General features: G+C 45.2%; 1 protein-coding gene across 2 annotated transcripts in view; it reads right to left on the bottom strand.

The window, feature by feature from the left end:
• chst15 (carbohydrate sulfotransferase 15) overlaps positions 1–23,948 on the bottom strand; it is a 34,090-nt gene extending 10,142 nt beyond the window's left edge. For both annotated transcript variants that reach the window (XM_079756586.1, XM_079756587.1), the window contains exons 1-3: positions 23,733–23,948; positions 4,901–5,379; positions 1,981–2,317 (exon numbers count right to left, since the gene is read on the bottom strand). In XM_079756586.1, the coding sequence (XP_079612712.1) occupies positions 1,981–2,317; positions 4,901–5,362 (799 nt within the window). In that variant the 5' untranslated portion in view covers positions 5,363–5,379; positions 23,733–23,948. The remainder of the gene's footprint in view (positions 1–1,980; positions 2,318–4,900; positions 5,380–23,732) is intronic.
• Between the last annotated feature and the right edge of the window lie 559 nt (positions 23,949–24,507).

The following is a 24,507-nucleotide window of genomic DNA, read 5'->3' as shown; positions in this document are numbered from 1 at the left end:
TGTGGGGGGGGGGGGCATATGAGTGTGGACTGGTTTGTGTGTACGTGAGCATGTTTGAGTGTAGATAGTTTTTTTTGTGTGGATTCAGCATGCGTGTGTGGACCTGTTGGTTTGTGCGTGTGTGTGCACATGCCTGCATGCTAAGTGTGAGTGTGGACCTGTTTTGTTATGCATGTGCACATGCATGTCTGAGAGTGGACCTCTTGGTTTGAGTGTGTGTACGTGTGTGTGTGCGCGTGCGAGCGGCAAGTGTGTGCGTGCAGCTGCGTTGTGCGACTCCCCATGCAGTTTGGGGGGTTTATCTCTGAGCTTGGCGACTGACAAATAAGCACGTGGTTAAACTCCATCAGGCCAACTTGGGAGGGTTGATATTAGCAGCCGGCTGAATCGCTCTGATAGCGCTCGCTTGAAACACGCCAGTGATTTCCAGGTGGTAATAAAGAACCGTTCGCAAACCAGCCCATCTTCCAAGCCCAATCTTTTAACGGCCTCACAAGATACACAAATCCTATCACGCCATGTCCATTAAAACCGCCAGTGCATCCTTTTCATCGCCCGCTCTATCAAAAATCGTTTTCATACCGATTTACATAAGATCGTTTTTTGAGTCAGAATGCTGAAATACAGCGAGAGTCACCGCAGAGAAATTGCACAGAACCACCGAAAAACAGGAAACTGCAGTGCATGCATGAATGCACGCACATGTGTAGTCAATGTCGTTGGGGATTCAACGTACGCCCCAGCAGGCATCAAAGGGCGCCGAGGTCTGGCATCTGCCGGTTTCTAAGAGGCTTTCACCCGAGCACCGACTGTCTGTGTCACCGATTACGGTAAAACACTGCAGGATGCCAGAGCATCCCTCCACCCGCGTGCGCCCAACGATGTATACTGCGCTAATGAGTGCCGTCCCCACACGTAGCCAAACTTCCTGAGTGCCAATGCGGGAAACGACATCACCAGGGGAGCTTTATTGATGTACTCCTGGTGGTAGCCACAAAGCTAAGAAGATTACCACTCAAAATGGAGAATGGAGGCGCTATTCATCTTAGCAAATAAAAACCCATTAGCTTAATAAAAAACTCTGCAGTTATCCATCTTCTTAATATATATTAAATTCAATGCAGCGGATGATGAATGGCGCAATGAACGCTTATTTTACATGATGGTTATTTCGATTCTTCGCGTGAACGTGTTGTACGTGAAGGTGCCGGGACATACTGAGAGTTGCAAAGAGTGAGGGCAGAAAAGAGCGGAAGACATGAACATTGCTAAACTAGACTTTGTTTAGAAAGTGTTGCTTTAACGCACCTATGATCTGTCCAAATGGCTCAAAATAGATATTCTCACAGAGCATTTGACTTACTAATAGCTGATGGATAGCTATGTCACTTATAAGTCATTGCTAAAAAGTCAAATTATTATAGCTCTTAAACACAGTATGATTTCCTGGTGATCACTAATATCTGTAAGATCACTTCTTTATCGTGTTTTGAGTCATCAGCATGGGAACAATAACTTTATAGATAAAATGAGAGAACCTGCCCTGGTGAGAGAACCTTATCTTTGAGGCAGAACAAAACAATATGCTCTGTCACACACCGGTCATACGCGACCTTCGATATTCTGAAACCAATTTTCTAAATAACAGCTTCGCTTCTTCACATATTTTCTGACACCGTGACCAGACATTGTGACGGGCTGTGGCTCACGCAAACAAAGAGGACCCTGACCTTCAGTTTGATCCCATAAATATTTAGAAACATTTATATACGATAGGCGGTCGTTAAACAATAAAACTATATTTTAATGTTAGGCCATAGGGCACCTAAGTCAGCCAATGAGGGCAAAGGGGCGGTGACCCGGGCCACTGAAGCCACGGCCCTTTCCTGAGGGATGCCTGCAGAGCACCAATCGGTAGGCCTGTCCCGTTACCTACGGAGGTCCCACCTGAAGGAACCCCCCGTGTTCCCAGACACTCACCAAACCGTTTGCGCGTCCACCAGTGCGGCTCCTTGCTGATACCGAAGCGGACATCGGGGTGCATCTTCAGGCGGTCGTACAGGTCCGTGGTGCCACACTTGGGCTGCCCGATGATGTAGAAGTACGGCAGGCAGCGCGTGCGGTACAATTTACCGTCCCAGTGAAACAAGTGTTCCCGAAAAGAGTTCCTCAAGAACTTGAGCAGTGTGCGGAAGCGCTTTGAGAACTCGTACTTGTTGTTCCCGTAAGGGTCCGATGTGATGTCCCCCATGTATTCCTCGTACCAGCACGGGTTCTTGAGGCCGGGCAGGAATTTGCGTGGGATGACGGAAAACATCTGCGAAGAACAAACAAAACGGATCATTAACCCGACACAGATTTGTAGAGTCAACTCTTTCGGTTTCCAAGACCAAAGGCTTGACCCTGAGGAAGCCTGAGTCATGAATACTGCTTCAAAACGATTACACCATTAAAACGCTATTTATCTCCAGATGTATTGACTCGCTGGGGGGAGGGGATACACACACTGCTGTATCATGTCTCAATCCTCTGTGGTTAAGGTTACACACTGATGACACGGCCCACATTCACATTTCCCTCACATTTCAAGCTGCTATCTCCAGTTGATTCAACCATGCAATGCCTCGCAATAGACGATGACTCACTGGCTGACGACGAGACAGAGACGAGTGAGGAGACGTTGCAACAGCATCCTTGCAGCCATGTGGTATTGATTATCCCCCACAGCCACAGCCAGCCCCCTCTGCATTTGTGTGTTCAATAAGAAATAAGGTGTTGCACATAGGACTCGGCACACGCTCACTAAACCACCGCCTGGGGGGACGATGGATCCACATGGACAAGCAACAGGGCTCTGAATGTAGGAATGGTTCAGAGGATTCAGCTGTATACTCGGTTTGGGAGGCAATTCGCCTCTCTGGCCTAATTGTATCTCTGCATTAATGAAAATAGAAAAGGCAATGAATGGATAATTGCGAAACAGTGCAGGTCCATTGAAGCTGGCAAGGACGAGCTGTAGGTTGGAGTATTGATTTGAGTCGCCCCTTCCAGGCTTGGAGGCGACAGTCAGATTGGGGACCAGGGCCTCTAATGCCCTTTCGTTCTCTTGGCTGTGGGTGGCTTTTTGTGGCCAACTAACTGATGCATGCTACTTATGCATCACGCATTAACTTCCAGTTCCAGTTACAAGTAAGCAGCCCAATCTCCTGTGCCGCACACACCTAGGTGGCTTTACTGGGCTCGTGACCAGTTGTTGAGTAGTCCGGTATATTGTAGAGTTTGAGCAATATCACGTGCAAAGTCGATGTTCCAATGCTGCCATGTCAGATCTGGATCGTGTGTTGTGATGGCTGTTTAACCTGTCTGCATCGATAGCTCAGTGCAGCACACGGATGTAGCCTCGCCCAGCCCCAAAGTCATGTGAATAAAGTTTGTATGAAGGGAACATGCTTCCTGTGATAATTTGAAGAAGTGGCTGCATAATAGATCATGGTCAGCCTTATGTGGCTAAACTTGAGGTTGAACATGATGTTGAATTATAGAAGTTAGCTATTGAGTTGATGTTTTGCAGAGATTAGCTACATAGTTCCACCTGATTCCCCCTGTGCATGTCACGTAACGTTAGCGATTTTGTGCTACATTAGCAGTTCACTGAACAATATACCCTGGCCTGTTTAAACATTAATTATTGTGGTCTACTGTGATGTTTTAGGAGCCTATTTAATGATTAATATTTCCACATGAAGAATCACAAAGACTGCAATACAGCTAGAGAAGAAAAGGCCGAAGAGATATAACGGAGGACTTCCTGGTAAACGCTAAATACCAGTGCTAGCTAGATATATTAAGAAGTGACGTTTGAGAGGTGTTACTTGCATTTATTATGTGCTTCCCATACTTGATAAAGATGGTAACCTTGACATCTCACATTGCACCTCCTTTGTATTCACTACATCTTGCTACCATGTCACAAAGCATCTCTCAAAACATTTGAAGCATTGATTGATCATCCTCGGCAGACAACGCAACCACAATCCTGATTAGCTTCGGCAAATGGGAAATTTGGGCGTTCAAAGTGGAGAACTACTTTGACGTTATGTAGAGATTCACTTTTCAGTTGCCTGGAAATGTTGGTTGACTATCTGCCGTTCACTATAATGGTACCTTTCATAACAACATGTCAACTAACCCAACACTCTTTAATCAGACTCAGAAGTTGACTCGAAGGATGCAGTGATGATCCTGGTCACTTCAGACAGTGAATTGGATCATTGATGTTGTTGTCCGAGATAAGCTTCTCGGGACACTTGTATATCACGCCATTGTTTGTGGTGCATTTCATATACATCTTCGCTCATTAAAATGGTCTTAGACAACGATGCCGCTATCTTAAATCCATCTATTTAATGTTGAGAGCACGTTTTTCATCTTCAGATAAAAAGCTTTGCGTTGTTGACTCAACTTGCCGTGAAATAAGTTTTGATGCTCTGGATTTTTGGGTTTGAATTTTCCACAACGTTTAGCTTGGTTGCAGCCACACACAAACTGGTATACTTTGTACTCGTCAATTAGATTTGTAGCGAAGCGTCGAATGAGGGACAAAGGTATTTTTCCCTCAGGTTTGGTTGGTACTTTGTAGCTGTGAACTTGTTATTCATTTATTTATTTTTTATGTGTGAAAACATTACTGAAAACATTTTTAACCAACAGTTAGATGTTTAAGAAACCTGATTTGTAATTGAAAACCTGTGATGTGTAGCTGCAAGTTAAATCAATTACCGATTTTCTTTTACACATTCACACATTTTTTGTAATCACACAAAACGTTTGTTATCGCCTCTGTCAACATCGTAACGTGAGCTCCCTGCGAATCCCCATCCTGGCGTCTCGCTTCACTTACGTGCGGCTCGCTGCTGACCAGGGCCTCGCGCTCAGGGAGCCGCCTGCTGCTCTGGAACTCCACCCTGGCCACAATGGACTTCACCACCAGCCGCACGTGGGCCAGGTCCCTGGTGGCGGAAAGGTTGAAGTCCAAGGGCGCCGGGCTGACCGGGCTGACCGGGCTGCCGAAGCGGTACGGCGGCGGGGTGAGCAGGAGGCCCTTCCGGTCGGCCAGCAGCATGTAGGAGGCGGTGACCAGGAAGGTGACGATCAGGAAGCACATGAAGCTGCACACCTTCAGCCTGTTGAGGAAGCCCAGCGCGCTGCGGTGCCACGCCGCCACGTCCCCGCGCCGCACCTCCAGGACGCCGAAGAGGCCCCCGGGGTCCGCATCCGTGTGCAGCAGCAGCACAGGCCTCTGGCCGTAGTCATCGGACGGGGCGGCGGTCAGCAGGCTGTACTTGTAGTCCATCTGAGTCATGGCTGCGGGCCGCTCGCCTGTGGGGGCACATGGTTTCGCAATGTCAAATTCAAAGCCAAGTGAACTTTATTCACTTTGTGTAATTGTGTCCAAACCTTGCACGCTTGATACAGGTGTCCCTCAAGGCTCTGTACTGGGGCCTCTTCTGTTCTCCCTCTACACCAGATCTCTGGGCTCTGTAATTACATCCCACGGCTTTTCCTATCACTGCTATGCTGACGACACTCAGCTATTTCTCTCTTTTCCCTCATCTGACAAAGCCCTGATTGCAACACGCATATCTGAATGTCTGGCAGAAGTAAACACCTGGACAACTGCCCATCACCTGAGGCTTAACCTCAACAAGACTGAGCTCCTCCTAATACCACGGAAAGATTGCCCACACATGGACTTACTGGTCACTGTTGAGAACATCACTGTATCTCCTTCTCCAACTGCCAAAAACCTTGGTTTAGTGTTGGACAATCAGTTATGCTGCACCGCAAACATCACTGCGGTGGCCCAGCTTCCGCAAAAGACTCAAAACTCACCTGTTCAGAGTTCACCTCGACTCTGCATAGAAACCAATGCACAGCCACCATTGAATGTTGTACGTCCTGGCACTTGTACATTCCACTTATTCAAGGTACTTAATTATGTAGCATCTACAGTAGCTGCTATCTTTGCTTTACACGGGGAATGGGTTAGCCTATTGTAATACTTGCACTTAGTTCTATGAACATCTTTGCTGTACCGACAGCGATATATTGTTTCACTTCTTATGACAAATGTACTTATTGTAACAAATGCACTTATTGTAAGTCGCTTTGGATAAAAGCGTCTGCTAAATGCCCTAAATGTAAATGTAAATGTAAATTTAATTACACAGAGGATCGAAATTGTTTGTTTTTCCCAGACTCCAAAAGTCAAATTTTTAACGCACAACATATAACGTAATAGTGCACAAAGACCAGAAAAAATAAACACAACATAAAAAGACGGACAGTGGGCATATACATAATACATAATATTCACTGCGTGCCAGAGTGTAGTTAATTTTGAGTTATGTTATTTAGGTGCAACAATAAAAGAAAAATATAGTAAAGTGCAGAATAGCAGCATTGGTTATCCATGTGTATGTAAACATGCATGTTCTAGCGCATACGCTTTGTTACCCCACATTAAAGATGCACTATGTACGTTCTGCCAGTAGCGACCTCTAGTGATTTGGAGTTGGACGTTATTTATGTGGGTTTATTCTTGATTTAAAAAAAAAAAAAAAAATGGACACACAGCCATGGCACTTAGAGTCTCCATTCAGCCTTGACATCATGGTGGACACATGGTGTGCGTGCTTTGCTTTCGGAGCTTCAACGTTTCAGAGGTGCGCTACACCGGCCATGCACCATTTCTGTCATTTATCGACTGCTCTTGTGTGCAACACATTTCTTATTCTTCCTTTGTTTTCATACAGTCTGTGATTGAGCGGTTCTGCTCACTTAAATACATTCAATGATCCCCGCTCTCTCTGCGCCCTGCGTCCTGCCTGCAATACTCCTGCCTCTCCCAAGGGAGGCCTGCCTCCACTCTGGGAAACACTGATGTTCCAAATCATATAAAGGACAACAGCATAGCTCTTTGCTGTGTTACATCTTATTTTGTATCTATACTTTGCACATTGTACTGCTTACAGTTTTACATTAGGTAGTCTCACCTATCAGACTTTAGATTAATAATTGAAAGAGCTTAATTCGCCATTTCGAACAAAAACTCTGCCAGCACCAGTAAATGTTAACCTTTTCAAATCAACAACGTGAAGACTGGCCACTGTAATAGCACACTTATTGAAACCCCCTTCTGAAAGCTTCTTCCAAAACAGAAACAAAGTATAACTCTCTGAGTTCTGCTGTAGCGCGATAGGCCGGCCGGATCCCAAATTATGCACGAGGTCAAACTACCAACACTTTTACACACAGCGCCATCGCTGGAACACACCGAGTTAATCTTTGAGGTTGCCCCTCCGCTAAGAAAAAAATAGCCGTTTCCCGCCTGACTACGGTTGAATTCATTATGTATACAGATTGACTTCTTCTGGCCCCTCCGGTTCTCATCGTTGATAAGGACCACCCCCACCCTGCTCCACCAGCCCAGAAGCCCGGTGCGGTGGTGCGCGGTCACAATATGGATGGTTTGATAAGGGAAGATCGCCGGGGGGGGCAAGGGGGTGCAGATGTACGCCAGCCCAGCCTGCATCTCCAGGCTCCAGAGGACAGATAGGGATACGGGGGGCACAGGTGTGGAGCGAAGGATGGATTGCGCCCTGTTTATCGCCCAATGGCATCCCTCGTGCACTCGCAATGTCACACGGATACGCAGACACACCCGCGTTAAAGAGATAGGTAAACACCCCTTATTTGCAGGGGAACTTCGACCTGCTAGTTAAACGAAATCTAATATCGAAACGGTTTGACTTTTGTAAAGGTTTTATAAAAACGTGCACTTTGGGTTCCATAGGAGAAGGGGCGAGGGGCATTGTATCACACCTGCTCGAGCTAGGGTACGCAGTGGATCGAGTAATACCACTCTCCGGAAGAGCGTTAGTAGACAACGGTAGCAGACTTCTGCTATATTGAACAGAATTTCCCTTGTTGGACAACTTGTCAAAAATGTCGCAGAAATGTTCCCCCAAAACTGTTTCAGACTGAAAAACATCATCTAGGGGTTTACTTAACCTTTAAAGTAAAGACAACCTTTTATGAGATATGAAGTCTGGAAGATGGGGAGAGACGTGTTGTGAGAAAGTTTGGTTAATCCTTAATGCTTTGGTCTTAAAGGGCGGCGTTGGACAGGAAAGCTGTGAGTTTAAATGTAGGTGTCTTCTACATGCCTGCATTTGGAACACAAAGCAAGCTGAGGGAGGGTGTTGTTCTATATATGAATATCATACTTTACAACTTTGGTGCGGTGAGTCATAACTTGCGCGCACACACACACACACACACACACACACACACACACACACACACGCGCGCGCGTGTTAAGACATTAACATTATGCGCACAAGCACACATTGAGCGCGCCCCAGGAGGTATGAATGGTAAGCAGGGCTGATACACTTAGAACACCACACACACACGCATTAACAGGCACACACAAACAGACACACACACAGCGCTACTCTAACAGCATGAGCAGGAGGGGGTTACGGGGCCAACACGTCGCTGACCCCCAGCAGTCAGGCACAAAGGTAATGAGGAGCCCCCCACGGTGAGGGCCCCGAGCTTCCAATACATCAAAAAGCTCAAGTCTGCCTGAGAGAGAGAGAGAGAGAGAGAGAGAGAGAGAGAGAGAGAGAGAGAGAGAGAGAGCTGCTGTTTTGAATGGACTCTGCAGGCAGCTGTCTTTTTCTATTTGATTATAAATGAACCGGTCCTTTCTCCTAATTATTTTTATGGAAGTCATGATGATTTCGAATATAGACGGTAGCTAGTTAAATAGAAATATAAAGTAACTTTGCATATTGCACAAATGAAGCATTGCTTAACACACTGGTGGGAGAATAAAAGAATCCAAGAGTGAAGCTCTTGAACTTGGGACTTATTTGGGGGGTTATTGGTTTTTAGTTGGTGGGAATGAGGGCAGTATTTTCTTCCCATCATTTTCACACACATCTTTCAAGTTCCTCAAGTCGAGGGGAGCGAAGTGGCTGCCCGCCACACACGCCGCTCTGCACGGTTTCCTTCCTGAGGGTTGAGTGTTTGTACTTGAAAGCTCAGACGTTGGCCCAGGCATCGCTGCTTTGGTGGAAAGACAATAAAAGGAAGATATAGAGGGGCAGCTGTGGACTGTATTTGACGTTTTCAAGAGGATCGCACGGCCGTGGGCGGCCCCTGTGTCCCAGCAGGTATCGACTGCCTCCTGGGTGTCCTCCGTCATCTCAGAAGTCACATGACCTGCAGGGCCCCGAGGTCATGTGACATTTACTGGGACACAGCGAGGATAACGAAAAAACGGACAGAATACAAAGGGCAACCAACAAAGCGAATGCAGTCACAACCAAAAAGAGGATTGAATTCTCTCTGATATCTCTCAGGTGTGAAGCTGTTTTTTTTTGTTAACCTTTATTTAAACCAGGTTAGCCTGATGGACATTCAACACCTCTTTCACAAGAGAGACCAAGACGGCAGCATCAGAATAACATTATAAAGCTGGGTTGTTATTAAAGCAAAAGCTGACCCATACAGAATTATTTCAAGCTCCCCTGTGAGATCGACCTCCTCTTCTTGGTTCGTTATTTCTGCAAAATTTCACGTTACCATTAAATGTCAGCTCATTGCCATCTATTGCACTCCTCCCCATCCATGGAGGAGTTCTGTTCTGTGCTCCTTCTCAAGCTCTCTGTACCCCAAAAAAAAGCAGTTTTTTGGGGTACAGTCCTTGCCCTTAAGGGGGCTTATAGTCCACCGTAAAGTGCTGTACGTAGACACGGAGAGCAAAATGAAGCCCTTTTTGCGACTATAGCTGTGATGATGGGCTGCCCTTGTACTCTACTCGATCGATCAACCTGGCTGAGACGGTTTAAGCTGACAGATTTCTGTATATTTTCATTTCACAGTGTTTTGTTCACGGCTCATTAGAGACACATTCACACGTGGCGTCTCTCTCTCCTGTCAGTCAAAATGTGTGTTGGACTAAAGAAAGCAATCAGGCAGCTTGTGTAACGTCTTCCGCTCTAGTCTGCTGCTTTCTGTCCATCTCAGCATTGCCAGGGCTCACGAAAAATCCAAATGGCCAGCCGCTAATTGGCCACTCTCGTTCCTCTTCCATTCCGATTCCTCGCCGACTTTTTGTCCTCCCTTAAAGACGTGTTGATGGAACATCATCATGTTGTTTGTGTCAGACACAGAACAACTTTTTTCTGCGCTAGACGGGGGCATAGCAAGTACCAATACAATCTATTCCCTGAGACAAACAAGTTCCCCAAAAGGGCCTGTCCATCATACTGACTGAGACAGAGCAGACTGTGCGAAAATAAAAAAACAAGTAATAATAAATAGAAAACTACGAGCTGAATGTGGAGGCATTTTCAGTGACCTTCCTTCGGTGCCCTGGAAGCATCAATATTGATTTATTTGATATGTGTATTTCCTACAAAAGTTCTTGCTTTTATTCTGCATTTAATAGGTTTGTGACAAAGTAGACACAGCTATATCATTAAAGTAATTTGGTCACACACAATCCCTACTGATGAGTTCTGCTTAAATAAAAAGCTTTTTCTTGGATGGGAACCGCAGCAAGCGCACTAGATGGAAATGCTCCAACTACTTCACACGCACAATGCTCATGAAGAGCTGTTATCACTTCTTGACAACACTCTGCCCAAAAGGAATAGTTAACACATTTCCCCAGGGCCTCAGCTCTTTCTTGTATATATTCCACATTAAACAATGATATGAGATGCTGGAGATTGCATTTTTTTTTAAATGAAAAGGCAGAGCACAACATTCATTCAAATTCAGGAATATAACTATGAATTAGTTTAGACTGTTTCCCCTACAGAGAATACTTAAAATATCCCTTAATTCTTACAGACCCTGCAGTGTTGTGGTAATCATGAAAACATTGCTGCTGGCCTTTACAACCAACCAAACGAAAAATACAGTAAAGATTTCTACTTATCTTAAATTTAAATTAACCAAATTAAAACGGCAAAACAGCATGGTTTTCATAGTGGATCTCTAATACCAGTATAGTCTATTGCAGTGTAACTTAGTGTTGTTTTACCTCGCGTGCCTAAACCTGCCACCAACATAGTACAGAGTAAAGGTTATCGGTGACTGAGCTGGGCCGAAAGGCTCAATGACGGATGGCTCTGTTGCTACAAATCAATACTCTGAAGAAGCCCTAATCCATATTGCTAGGAACCTAATTGCGCGGGTTAATCACGGCGGGGGCCGTTGTGTCCGGGGCACAGTACCCGGGGGGGAGGGGGGGGGCTAGGAAACTACGTTGCATAATGAGATAAATGTTCCGTTGTAAATAAACGACTGCATATAATTTACAAGAGCTGATTTGAAATCCCAATCACTTTGTTTGTGGACGCCTAAAGCTGGGTTTATGCTCGGGCGCCGTGGGTCTCTACGTCACCGGCGTAGCAGAAAGTGGCACGTCGAAGGGACCCCGACAGTGGCTGTTCGACGCAGAAGTGTAATACTGCCTCAAGCTCCCATTCTGCATAATGTGGTTTGGTTACAGCAAAGCTGAGCAGTTTTCTACAGGAATCCAAGACATTATCTCCGGAGGTAGAGTCGTTCTTGTGGCTATTGAAGGGCTCGCTGATTGTATGTATCCAGTTCCTCCTGGGCTAATGGTTGCTGACCTTGTGTGTGCGTGTGTGTGTTTCTGTGTGTGTGCGATTGGGTGAATATGAGGCATTCATTATTAATCGCTGTGGCCTCAGTACTAAGAGCACTGCTCTATGCATATTAGTCCATTGATATTAACATTGACAAGCTGTCATCCACTCCCATTAATACAAACGGCAAGTTCCACTTGGCTGCATAGCCGTGTTGACACCACCCTATAACAATGTGAGTTGTACTGCGCAAGGGAATCATAAAATGGAATCCCTTAATAGTGAAGTGAAATAACAGACCGAGGAGACTTTAAAAAAGAAAAAAAGGGATAACCCAGTCTGTCACAAAGTTGTTTTTCATGAACAGCGACCCAGTGGAAATAGACTGTTGAAAACTCTCCTGACACACTGAACAAATCTTCCCAAAGAAAGCACTCTAGTTATACGGCCCTGTGAGCCGCTGAGTACTAATCTATCACAACATATCACAGCAAACTCAACAGAAGAAGGGTTCCAGATTCATCAGGTAAGACAGTGGGCCCTGTACAGTACAAGTCCAAGCTGACTTAGCCAATGATATGTTGCGCCTGTAGAACCTCCATTTCTTCTGTACTCAGATATTCCGATACAGTCCCTGTTTGGAAGAGGCAGCTCATCTGCACTTCCTCTGCATGTTTTGGACATTTCCAATGAATAAAATGGGTCGCCTGTTGAACTGAAATCTAAAAAACACAGGAAGTATGACCGGGGGGGGAGGGACAGAAGTAAAGCCATGCCTCGCAACCTTTGACTTTAGACGGACAACCGGATGGTTGTCCGGCCCTTGGCGAACCACGGCATATATCCCGTGGTTTATATGCAAATATAATTATGTAAATAGTAAACAATTTATAAATAAACGTGTACAGTGCTCGTTGGAAAGCGGTTACAACTGATGAAATGCCTGAAGGGCCACTCTTTACACGATCCATGTAATTTGAAAGAACGATCATACTACATATTTTCATCAAAAAATATGCTGATACAATTTTATTTTCAATCATCTGTCATTTTTTCTATCATTGCCAAGGACATACAGTTTATATTTTCTTCAACGTTTCCCACAAGGACCGGAGGGACCGCCTTGGAGCACAGACTTGTCGGTGTCACCACCGTGTCAGCACAGAGCAGGCACGGGTGGAGGGGAGAAAAATGCTTTTCCGCAAGGCCACTCACAGTAATTAAAGTTCAGCGCGGGGCCACCGGAACGGGGGACACATCCGTGGGACCGCCCCAGTACCCTGTGACCGCCCAGCGAGCGCTGGATCAGGCAGCTGTGGCGACGACAGGACTGAACACAAGTGAATGTTCCCAAAACCGCCACCCAGTCCTCTACCCCACCCACCCACCCACCCACCCAACCACCCCCAGCCATCTAACAATGGGGCCGTCTAATTAAAAATAAACAGGTCCTAACTCAATAACCGCCCTCGCTGGTGGAAACACATCCTGGAGGGTGAAAGACCTGATAAGACGATAACCGCCGAGGCGTAAAATTAAAGCTCTACGGCAGGGTGAGTGGAGCGGGAAAAAACACAACACGACAAACAAGCGACGGGACATGGGGTCGCAGCAGCCGCGAGTTTATTCATCGATATTTATGGAAGGAAGGGCCCTTATCAGCCATCGGATGTCCCTTTTTTTAGCCTCGTAGGCCCCTGCCCCCTGCCCCACCCCGTCCTGTCTCCGGGACCATCCAACCCCCCCGCTCCTTGGGGTCCCGGGGCCATGTCCAATGATGTAAATCATGCTCTTGTAACACCAGCATGGTGGAGAAGATCGATATTCACTCTGGTTCAAGGTACTCTCGTTCTTCGTCTTTCCAGAAGGACCCCCCCCCCCCCCCAACACCACCTCAGGCTGGGATGGGATCAGACCCAAAGACGCGCCGGTCGTTGGGTCGGACCTAGCCTGGCTATTGCCAGACCAAGATCAATCGTAGGTTGATCTTGGTCTGGGGAGGCTGCTGTCATTCTCTTCAGCACAAGAGGCGTGATCAACGGGCCCGGTTCAACTGACTCTAAGCAATTGGCTGCTTGCTGTCGCTTCCCTTTCGTCATTGTGTTAAACCAGCCAAAAACGCGCCAGTGGGGAAGCCAGCTTGATGATTGGCTCCTTCAAAAGGGTATTGGAAGCAGAAAGAAATGTATTGCTCCCCTCCAGACCCTTCTGAAGGGCGAATTTAAATCGGCGGCAGATTGGGCTGGGGGTACTCAGTCTAGGTCGGACCGGGACAGTTTAATCTGCAATTAGCGCGTGGCAGGGAGCCGGTGATGACCTGGATTCATAAGGGGCCCCTGAGCCGGGGGGGGGGGGCTATACGTTCAGCACTCGGCCCGCCATATATTTTATTCATTATTGTAATTTCTTTGGCAGCCTCTGGCTTAGGTGAACAGAGCTGCTAATAAGGGGATCATAAAATGAATTGGCAGTGTCAATTATTGATTGGTTATAGTGGTGTGAAGGTTGTCTGAATAAACTGGATTCTGAACGAGGAGCTGCTGGCCTTAATGAGAAGAAGGGGGCTTTAGATTAAAACCGTTTATTCAAATTTAAAACTCATTTTTCTAATATGTATGCAATCTCTTATAACCTTTGCTCATTGCTTTGTTCCTTTACAAACTTATTAGATGAACAAATGGCTGTCAGGCTTAATAGCAGATTTCATTATTTTATTTTAGGCAAATTCGTATTCTATGCAGCACCGAGTTTGAAATACTGAATCACATGAAGACAAAAATGCAAGGCCGGATACTCAAATCTGAATTAAATCCAAAAGTTCAAGTGTGAATAAAGAAATGCAACAAAAAATCATGTTGAAAGGTCAAAAGAATCTTTGTCCTAAAATCTAAAAGACTGATAGAAGATAGGTGAGGAATATTTTTTTGCCAAGATAGAAGCATCTCTAATACAATTAATAATTGAGGAGCTCTTCAGTGAATGAAGGGGTGAGTTTGAGGGACACATGCGAAAAATGGCTATAAATCATTCAGTGGGAGAAGACTTGTCTATAAACCAATCCCAAACTTATGCACAACTATGATCCCAGAGACTAGTGCACCAGAGAATATGTATTATAGAAATGACTTGGTTTTATATTTGCATATTGTTGTTTTTATCCCAAAAAAAAGAAATGCATAAATGACCAAATAAATACATTGATTAATAAATAAATAAAAGGAAAGCGAAACAAAACACTTTTGCTCCTGAAACACGCTTTGACTGAATAAGTATAGAGCTACAGCTTAATGGCTTGAGGGCTATTAAATCCCCCCACTCTAGGGTAGTGAAGCAGGGGATGAGAGGGTGGTGGTGAGTGACTTCACTTCCATCAGGCGAGTGGGAGGATCGAGCCTTCCTGAAATTAGTGAAGTGTGTGCCAATCAGTCCCTCACACCCCGAAGCGCGATCAAGAGTGCCAGAAATGTGGGCTGCCACCCACAAGGTGAACTCTGACCCAACCACATCCTGCACCATTTTCTGGTAAAATATCTGCTATCTACAATGAGGGGAAAACCAAAAACAAGTTCTTACACGATGCATGGAAACTTGGATGGAAATGGTGTAAAAACAAATCCTTCTACCCAGGGGCGTAGGAATGAGTTTAACATTTGGAGGGACACATATCGGAAACCTGACAGATCCGGTATAATTTTTAGGCGGGACAAATGCGCCTGTCTCCGATATTGGAGGGGACACGTCCCCTCCGTCCCCCCCAGTTCCTACGCCCTTGCTTCTACCTTTTCGTTAGCCTCAAAGAAGATCGCAGACTTCCTCAAATTTGGGTGGAAATGTGGGTTTCACTCTCTCTGGCTTCATCGGAACAAGGAAATGCTTACCGTTGAAGGTGAGACAAAAAAAACATGCCTGGAGACAAATTTTCAAGTGTCAGCAAAGGTTTCAAATAAACCATGTAGACTTGCCATGTTAAATATACTTCCTACAATCGTCTTCAAAAAGCCCCATCTTAACACTTGCAGAGGAGTTCCTCTTTGGTACAGTATCCCTTCACCGAAACAGGAAACACAGACAGAAACGTCTGTGTTTCCGGTCCAGAGTCTGTGCCACCTCAACCACAGATGCTCTGCCAGTATCATAGTGCCTGATCCCAGATCCCCTTTTGCCTGACCCGACCTGACCATCGTCCTCCTATGATCCTGAGTCGGCCAGGCGGCCCACAGAGTTTGGCCCAGCAGCAGGTAATTAATCCAGAAGGAATGTTTACTGTTAGCACAGGAATGTGTGTGAACCCTCAGTGCACTATAAATGGCTCCGGCTGCAACCAAATCACAGAAAACGTGGTGGATTACTAGCCATAAAGATGGGACGGAAATGAAGCCGTTTCAGAATAAATGGTTGTCCCAGGCGGATGTGGCTTTCCGAATGCCGTTTTATTTGAGCCATACCTCATATAGTCCGCCTCGGAGCATGTTTTGGCCAATCCAACGCAGATTCGGCATCTTTCAGACACCTCTTTGAACACTGTACTTAGGGGTCAAAATGCATTTCAAGTGCTTGGACCGCTGAGGGCAAGCCTTTCACAATATGGCTGAACTGAGGTTGTTTTTGTACGAGCATGCAACGTCCTGCCACAGACCACAGACCAAAAAACAAACGTACCAAAAAAGGGAATTCTTTTTACAAAGGAATTAAAGATTAATCAAATTCAGCGTGGATTCATTGCCCCTTGAAGCAATAACGCATTAATTGGATTGTTTTCAACCTCCAAGGCAAAAGTGTACAGCTGCCACCATTAAAAAACCTAAACCTTAATAAATAATGTACAAGGAAAATAAATCAGTTTCTCTTGATGATTAATTCTTAAGTAAAATTAAAAAAGTCACTCAACCTTTTCACATTCATTCTAAAATCACTTAGCTATGCAGTTGTTGTATATATGCCTTTAGTGTTGACACGATAGGCAACACATGATGCTCAGAGAGCCTGTCATCACATGCAGCGGCCTGCTAAGAATAGAAACACCCACCTACGCAGTGGCTCGTATGGTGGAGCTGTTCCATTCGCTCACACAATACTGCTGGGAATGGGAATACTACAGACTGCAGGCTGGTACCGGTGGGTTGCTGGGAGAGTCAACAGGTTTGGAATGCAGTCATGCAAGCATGCCAACGTCCTCACTGTTCCAACAGCGATATATTGTGGTTTCTCTTTCTTCTGACAAATGTACTTATTGTAATTCACTTTTGGATAAAAGCGTCTGCTAAATGCCCTAAATGTAAATATGAATGTAAATGCGACTTAGAGGCAAACATATTTGTTCATCAAATACAGTTTAAAAACGCATGATGAAATGCATATCAAACACAAATTATGCAACAAACTGTCACATTTTCCATGTCCCTCAACGTCTTCTCAAGCTGGAAAATGTACCCATACTTCTACTGGTCTCTGTTCGCACTCTTGACTGCGGCATTTGTCTTACTTTCCCCAAATCGTAATCTTTAATGTCTGATTCAAACCGATTTGAAGTTCTAATTAAGCTTTTTTTTCCAGCTTCTTCCAATCTTAAAACAATTGCTCCCACGATAGACATTGTGGGAATCTCAGGGGGTTTCAACAATGACCCATTTAATTAATAATTAAAATGATTTAAGGAACTTAATTGAAGGTTAAAGCTTGAATTAAATGGTTTAAAGGATCTGACTGTAATAAAGAAGATTTATATCATATTTATTCGGTTTTCAGTGTCTCAATCTCTTACTTTTAAACTTTGTAATTTGAGTGTGTATTTGAGCATGAAACTTACTTAGTTGAACCTTTCCTATTCAGCCTGCTTTGTTGGTAGTTTATTGCAAAGACAGTTGTCGCAATGGTTGGGCTACACGCAACCTAGGTGCCTAACCTGTGCAGTTTGATTTCGCTATGCACAACAGGTGTGCACTCTCACCCGGCCCCAGACCCCAATCAGTCTGACTTGGGCCAGGTGAGGCTGCTTGAACCAACCATCATTGACACACGCAAAAGAGAGAGAGCCAGAGAGACACTAGGGGAAGGACTTATCCAGACTGCTGCCTTTGATTAGGTTGTAAAGGTTAATGTTGTCAGAGACACTGAGCTGCACTGACATTCAATCTGGAACCCAAATGAATGAAATAACATATGTAGAGGATATGCTTCTCTGAGCTGTCCACTGAGGGGAAGTGAACAACAGCAGCAATTTGAGGCATGCCAACCCTCTCTGCTAAACTGAATCCAAAAGCGACCTTTTACCCCTCGACGAATACAAGACCGATCAGCAAGTGTGTTCTAGTAGTTTATGGATATGAGAGAATATTAACATGCAGATGTTTGCCCTTATCAAGAGGGGAGCACCGTGACTTGTAAGTTATTCTGAAGAGAAAGAAAAAGCCACTGCAAGTTAGTCCGCTGTGATGGAACCCCGCTTTGCCGGAACGCACTGCGGAAGGAGTAATGGGGAGAGGAACACGTCTCTGCCTCTCCCGGTGATGTACAACGCCGGGGTTTTCCCCTATGGTTGGTGCTGAGGTCAATTAGGGTGACATCTGGAAGACTCGTCCTGGAGCCCTGAAGAGCTACACCACCGCCACTGTGTTTCTGCTAACCTAAGGTTTTACAGCGCAGTAAAAGAGAGCCAGGCTATGGACCGGTGTTTAGGAATGACATGATGTAAAAATCTTTTTTGGGGAGGGGGATAAATATGTTCCTTTCATAGTATATCAAAAAATATATGGATTAGACTGGAGTCTGTGGTTTAGAATGATATAGCAAGGGATCCTGACTCAAATCATTCTTTTGCCCTAACGTTCGTGATGTGACCATTCCCGTCTATTCTTGTCTCTCTGTACTTTGTAGATGACTATTGATGATGACATAAAATCTAATTGAGTGTTTAGTACTGCAACGGAACTGCCCCGGAGTAGTCTCACAAATCAGCCTTTAAGATAACATCACTAATGGCCACAAAGTGACCATTAGTGATGTGAAGAGGAAGCAAATGGGGGCATTAATTGTTCACTTCACTAAGCCAGAACCGTCGAATAAGATCAGAAAATTGGATTGCCTTACAGCAATACGATGAAGCCATTAAGAAGAGGCAACATTTAGGCTATTACTACAATCCGACTGTAACCCTTTGTAGACACTCAAACCTTGTACAAAATGGTTTTCATGAAGAGGAAACTTTGCCGTTGTATCGTTGAGTAGCAGAACGAGCAACTACTTTGTCAGAGCCTTCAGTGGAGACAGAAAACGGTCTGCCATCCTCACACCGCAATATAAACCCATCAACTCTCAAGAAGGTGTTGTCAACCATAATGAAATACATGACTAAGTACAGATGGTGGGCCAATAAAAATCCACCTTATTTTGTTATGCGCCGTTAGGAGCAGTGACCTTTAGCTTGGCAGGAGATTCACTTCCTCCACCTCGCCAGAATTCCCGCTCAGCAGTTGCTTGTCAAAGCCGGTCCTTGATTGCTTTCTTACAACTACACTGAATAATCTCACGGTTGTCAATCGCCACCTCTTTAGTAGAGGCAAAAAAAACCAAAACGATTTCAGTCATTCACAAGAATGGCTCGCTGGGCCATCCACAGCCCTCATCAGAATGCATGATGCAATTTGGTTGGATGAGTCCTTCCTTCCGTTCTTTTCTGATAAGCAATCACAGCAGTCAAAGTAGCCCCCTCCTACACTGCATTTGCTGCTGCAGCCGAATGCCCCATACAGAGTGCTGGGTGTCTGGCGTACACGACGCAGCACCCTGTAACGACAGCCTATGAAAGATTTATGCAACAGAAAGGTTCACCGGTGACAGGTTTGACGTTGAAAGCAGGATGTTGAAGAAACACTGACACGTATTAATGGATGGCGGGATAGCCAAGCACATCATCTAACAGAGTACATCTAAAGGAGAATTACAAAGGGAAGAAGAGCATTTGGACAGTACATTATCACTGACTTACTTGCCATGCTTATGCAAACATCATGCTCTCTCAGTGCGAGTGTCTGCACTGATTGTATACATTCTGGGCTGTGCTTTGCTTTGGTTCGATTTTTTAAACTGAGTTTGAAAACCAGGCTCAGGACACCTTAACTGAGGCTAAGATGAGATCATTCAGTTTGAATTCTTAGTGAGATTTTGACTCAATCGACTTCCAATAACTTGTCTAAAGTAGTGGTCTAAAGGCAAACGCAAACTTTTGCATCAGTGTCACTTTGAGTGTCGCAGTGGATCTCTACGGTACAAGGTATCCAGAAATGTAACTGTGATTTAACTTATCTGCAATGCATCGAGACCCACTGTGGCTATTCAATACAGAAGAATACAACCTAGTGACCTAATAAACCTTTATATGTGCTAGCTTGTACAAGCTAGTGCTCGGTCACAATACAAATAGTTAGATGGGAATTGCAAAGCTACGTTTCCCAGGTTTGTGAGAAATCACCGCCCTCAGGCAAGGGAGTCATCGACCTCAAAGTATCGACGCTGGCCCAGAAATGCAAGAACCCTGCATTTCTGACGACTCCGGCATCTGTGATTAAGATAGCCGACCCAGAGGCTCATGGGACCTGTGCTTGGCTGCTGGTCTTAGCCTTGCCCCTTTCTTGTGCACACTTCCAGACCAAACTGTTGTGGAAAACCATGTGAGGTGACATGCAGCCCTGGAATTTGGCAGCCTCGCTTCACGAAATAGTGGTTTACAGCACAAGGGTCATCAGAGCTGTTTTAGGGTTGTTTTGGGTTGTTTTGTTGTCAGATGGTGAGGAACCATAACCCTTCGGGGAAAACATGAATCTGTTTTTGTACAACGTCAAAGCATAGGTCAGACGTGTTTCCTAAGCATTCCGGGTGGTAATAAGGGTACTTAAACCCGTTGTTGGGGGTCATCCTCAAATGACAGGTCTGTATTGTTTGGTGAAGTAGGGATTTGAGACGTTTTTCCACAGTGTAATATCAAGGAGACTCTAAATGAACCACAGCTAAACACACCACAAGAAAATATCCATTTGATGTGTGTGTCGTGCGAGGAGGGACGGGGTTGAGTAATGCATCGCAAGCAACACAAAGACTGTCCTCTGACAATACGCACAACTGACAGGGAAACAACACCCGCTTATTCCTGCGCTGACGGAATTGCCGATCACACAGGGATGTCCCACCCTGTCTTATAATGCTGCTTTCCTGGAAGACGGGAGCACTCTGGTTTGGAAACACTTCATGATTCATTAGCTCCGCGTTTGGGACAAACAGGTTAAACACAATCTGCAGAAGAGAAACACTGCAGATTGTGTTTAACCTAGCGGGAGCCAAAGCTGGTCAGGACGAGCCTCTGCTGGCTGGAGGAAACGAGACTGCTTTGCTGTCAAGAAATGTCGTTCAACAGCATATTCCACATTATTGTTCAATACTTGATTTGTATTTGTCGATAAGGTTCCAAGGGTGAACATAACAGAACACCTCTGAGTTTTAACAAAGTTTACAACAGAAGAACAATAAGCTCAAAACACCACGGAATAATTTGATTTTGGCTGATTAAATTGATAGAATACCAAGAATGTAGATTAATCACTGTTGGTGGTCTAAGTCTTCATTTTTTTTTCTCAGCCCATTTGTTGTTTTGTTTTGTCTTTATCTTCGGGAAAGGAACAAGGACAAGGAAACTTTTGAATGAATTCATGTTGAATCCAACTCCTTTTTAGTCTTCGGGCAAAAAATAAACAATTACCTCCATGAATGGACTTCAATGGCAAGATTTTTCCAGGTAGTGTGACACGGATAGGGAGTGCATGGCTGGGCCTATTACTGAGTGTCATTACAGGTGTTTCACCGCTAATGGACGTGTAAGTCAACACGAGGAGAGCAGTCTCACTGCAGGCTACTGGCTCCTAAAATCACATTTACAGGAAATGGAGTTGATCTAGATGATGCCAAAACGGTCTTCTCGCTGATTGTTTTCGTTGTGTGTGCATGTGGTTCATGACTTACAAACGTTAGTTCTGGTCTAAATGAAAATCCAAATCCATGTGTTTCTTCACGTTTTGAGGGATTGCTGATTGAGTTGAGCTGTATGAGCTTCAGAAACAAACAAAGACCTTCATCCATGGCCGAAGCACAAAGTGATGAAGAGGCTGTTATTAGTTTTTGTTTTGCCGCTTAGTCCTCCCTAGTTACCTTGAACCAATGCCCGGTACATTGTTAAGTCTTTATCACATTTGCCAGTATGTATAAAAAAGAGGTGGTCAGCCTCAACGAGACTAACCAAAGGCGGTGAAATTAAAATAACACTATATAGATGTACTTATTTTTGTCTAGGCTTTTAAAATGTGCCCTTTATCAAAACTCTTAAAACACACACATGCCACGTTTTAGGTGGAAAGGGGGGGGGAAAAAAAGTCATTCTCTGACAATGTAATTCATCAGAGTGCTTGGTGTTGCTTGGGCAGCTTTGAGGAGGGATTGCAAAAAAAAAGACAAAGTTCCGAGAAAATAACAGTAATACACTCAACTGTGACATTTAAATCCTTCTAATCAGGCGTCCCGCTCGCGAGGCTAATTGCACAGTGCAAAGACGAGCGGTATCTCCGGCTGTATCGTCATGACGCCCACGTCCCCCCCACCCCCCTCCCAACTGTAAAGTAAACAGCCAGGGCGGAGACATGACCCATCCACAGAGATGTATGTATCCCTGTGTTTTATGGAGATGGATTCGGTCGCTTTTCCCCCACTGTCAGTTCCCTCTGACAGAGAATTCGCTCACATTAAAACCCTCCGCTAGAATTAAAAGGTACCATGCACTTCCTGGAAAATTACTGCCATTTCTGTATATGGTAATTGTTTCCGGGGAATATCTCCCCCACACACACTACAGGCTATCTTACGAACACACACGACACATTCATTATACGTATTCATTAGGCCAAAACCCCCCATTGTCTCTTTTCGGTTTGAATAAGAAAATCTCTTAACCAATAGGGAAACCGCCTGACAAATCAATCTGAAATAAACCACAAAGTCAAGGTCCATGAATTAAGTGACATAAAATATTTTATAGATTGAGGTAATTAGTAACGTGACAGAACATAATTTGTGTGTGTGTGTGTGTGCGCGCGCGCGCGCGCGTTTGAGTGTGTCGTTGTGTAAGGGTGTCTTTGTGTAAGCGTGTGAGGTTGTGCGCGTGTGAGCGTGCCTTTGTGTGCTCGCGTGTGTGTGTGTGCGTGTGCTTGTGCGTGTGAGCCATCTAAGGTGCACTTTGCAAAAGACCGAAGCGCTCAGGAGAATCTCCTCCGCCGCTCCGGACAAAGAGAGGCGTGAGGACCACGCCGCTCACCGGAGCCCATGCCTGGGTCCCATTGGTCAGCTTTTGTTTGAACATATCCTTTTGTTTTGACTTTCTCGGACTTTCACAATGCCAACATTCATGCCCGAATGGCCATCTGACAAAACGCAAAGACGCAAAGAAAAAAAATGTGTCAGTTTCTGCAGAATAAGACTCGAATAAGACGGGAAGTGTTTCCTCCATAAGGATGAATGAAATCCTATTTTAATATTGTTTTGACATGATTGTGTTGACATGGACCAAGCAATAAATCGGACTCATTCAGCTCGACTTTAACTCGGATAGACGAGAGCTCCAAGTTGAGTCGGAGAATAGGAGCAGCCTGATAAGCGTTGGATCCCCGCTTATCCCCTCCCCGGGGCTCCGGGTCCTCCGGTGGCTCCACGTCCCCTCCCCGGGGCTCCCGGTGAGGGTCGAGGGTGCAAGTTCCGCCGGGATGGCTCAAGCTTTACGAGCCACCCGGCGACATTCAGACATTGTGTGCGTAAACTGAAACGGTTCCACCGAGGGATGCACACGTGTGAGGGAACCGAGGGCATGGTCTAGCGGAACAGTGCAGACAGTTTTCGATCCACAAAATATATTCATTCGTACAATTTAAATCGAAACTATTATTAGCAACTTTAATAATTTATTACGCGTCATACAAAAATAGATGAAGAAAAACAACCACCTACCATGAGTTTTGTGTTGCGGGCGGCAGCTCGACACAGCCCCACGTATCAAACTTTAATCGCCGGTACATCGGATAAGTCCATGTTGTCTACCGGACACCCAGGATGGATAATCAGCGGACCTGCGGGGGTCCGTTCCGCGGGACTATGGGAGCCATGTGCGGACATTTAGCCCCTGTGATGGTCCTCGCGTCTCCGGGAGTTGTGTGTGACAGCTCGTTCTGCTCGGTCCCCCTCCTCAGAGCCAGCGTTTTGAATCACCGCCTCTGTGTGTGTGTGTGTGTGTGTGTGTGTGTGTGTGTGTGTGTGTGTGTGTGTGTGTCTCTCTCTCTCTCGTATAAAAGGTTGCAGGGTCACCACCGGGGGAGGGGTTGCTAGTGGGGGTAACAGGACAGCTGTTCAATTGCAGACCAGAATAATTGAAATAACAACGCAGCATTTGTCACAGATCTGTGGGCCTGCTGTTTAGAATAAATTTGAGGTTAAATGTAATTATTTCATCGACCGAGCCGCGATAAATAGACTATAGTCCCACTCCTGCTTCTTGCCTATTCTTTATGCGTCTAGTAGAAATACGCCTAGCAGTTACCTTATTTATGTGCACTGCATAGAAAATAAACTTGGGCAGCCAAGTAGGCCAAGGGCAAGACATTTATCTATAATGATTTATATATGATTCATCCTGTATGATGAAGTGATTGCGATTTGTCTTTATGGTGGTCTTGTGAAACTGCATCTTTTCCCCGCGCGGTACCTACCTTCATATTGGCAGGCCTCC

The sequence above is a fragment of the Pollachius pollachius genome (genome assembly GCF_949987615.1).
Source record: "Pollachius pollachius genome assembly, chromosome: 19".
Classification (NCBI taxonomy): domain Eukaryota; kingdom Metazoa; phylum Chordata; class Actinopteri; order Gadiformes; family Gadidae; genus Pollachius; species Pollachius pollachius.
This window is presented reverse-complemented; position numbering and strand designations above follow the sequence as displayed.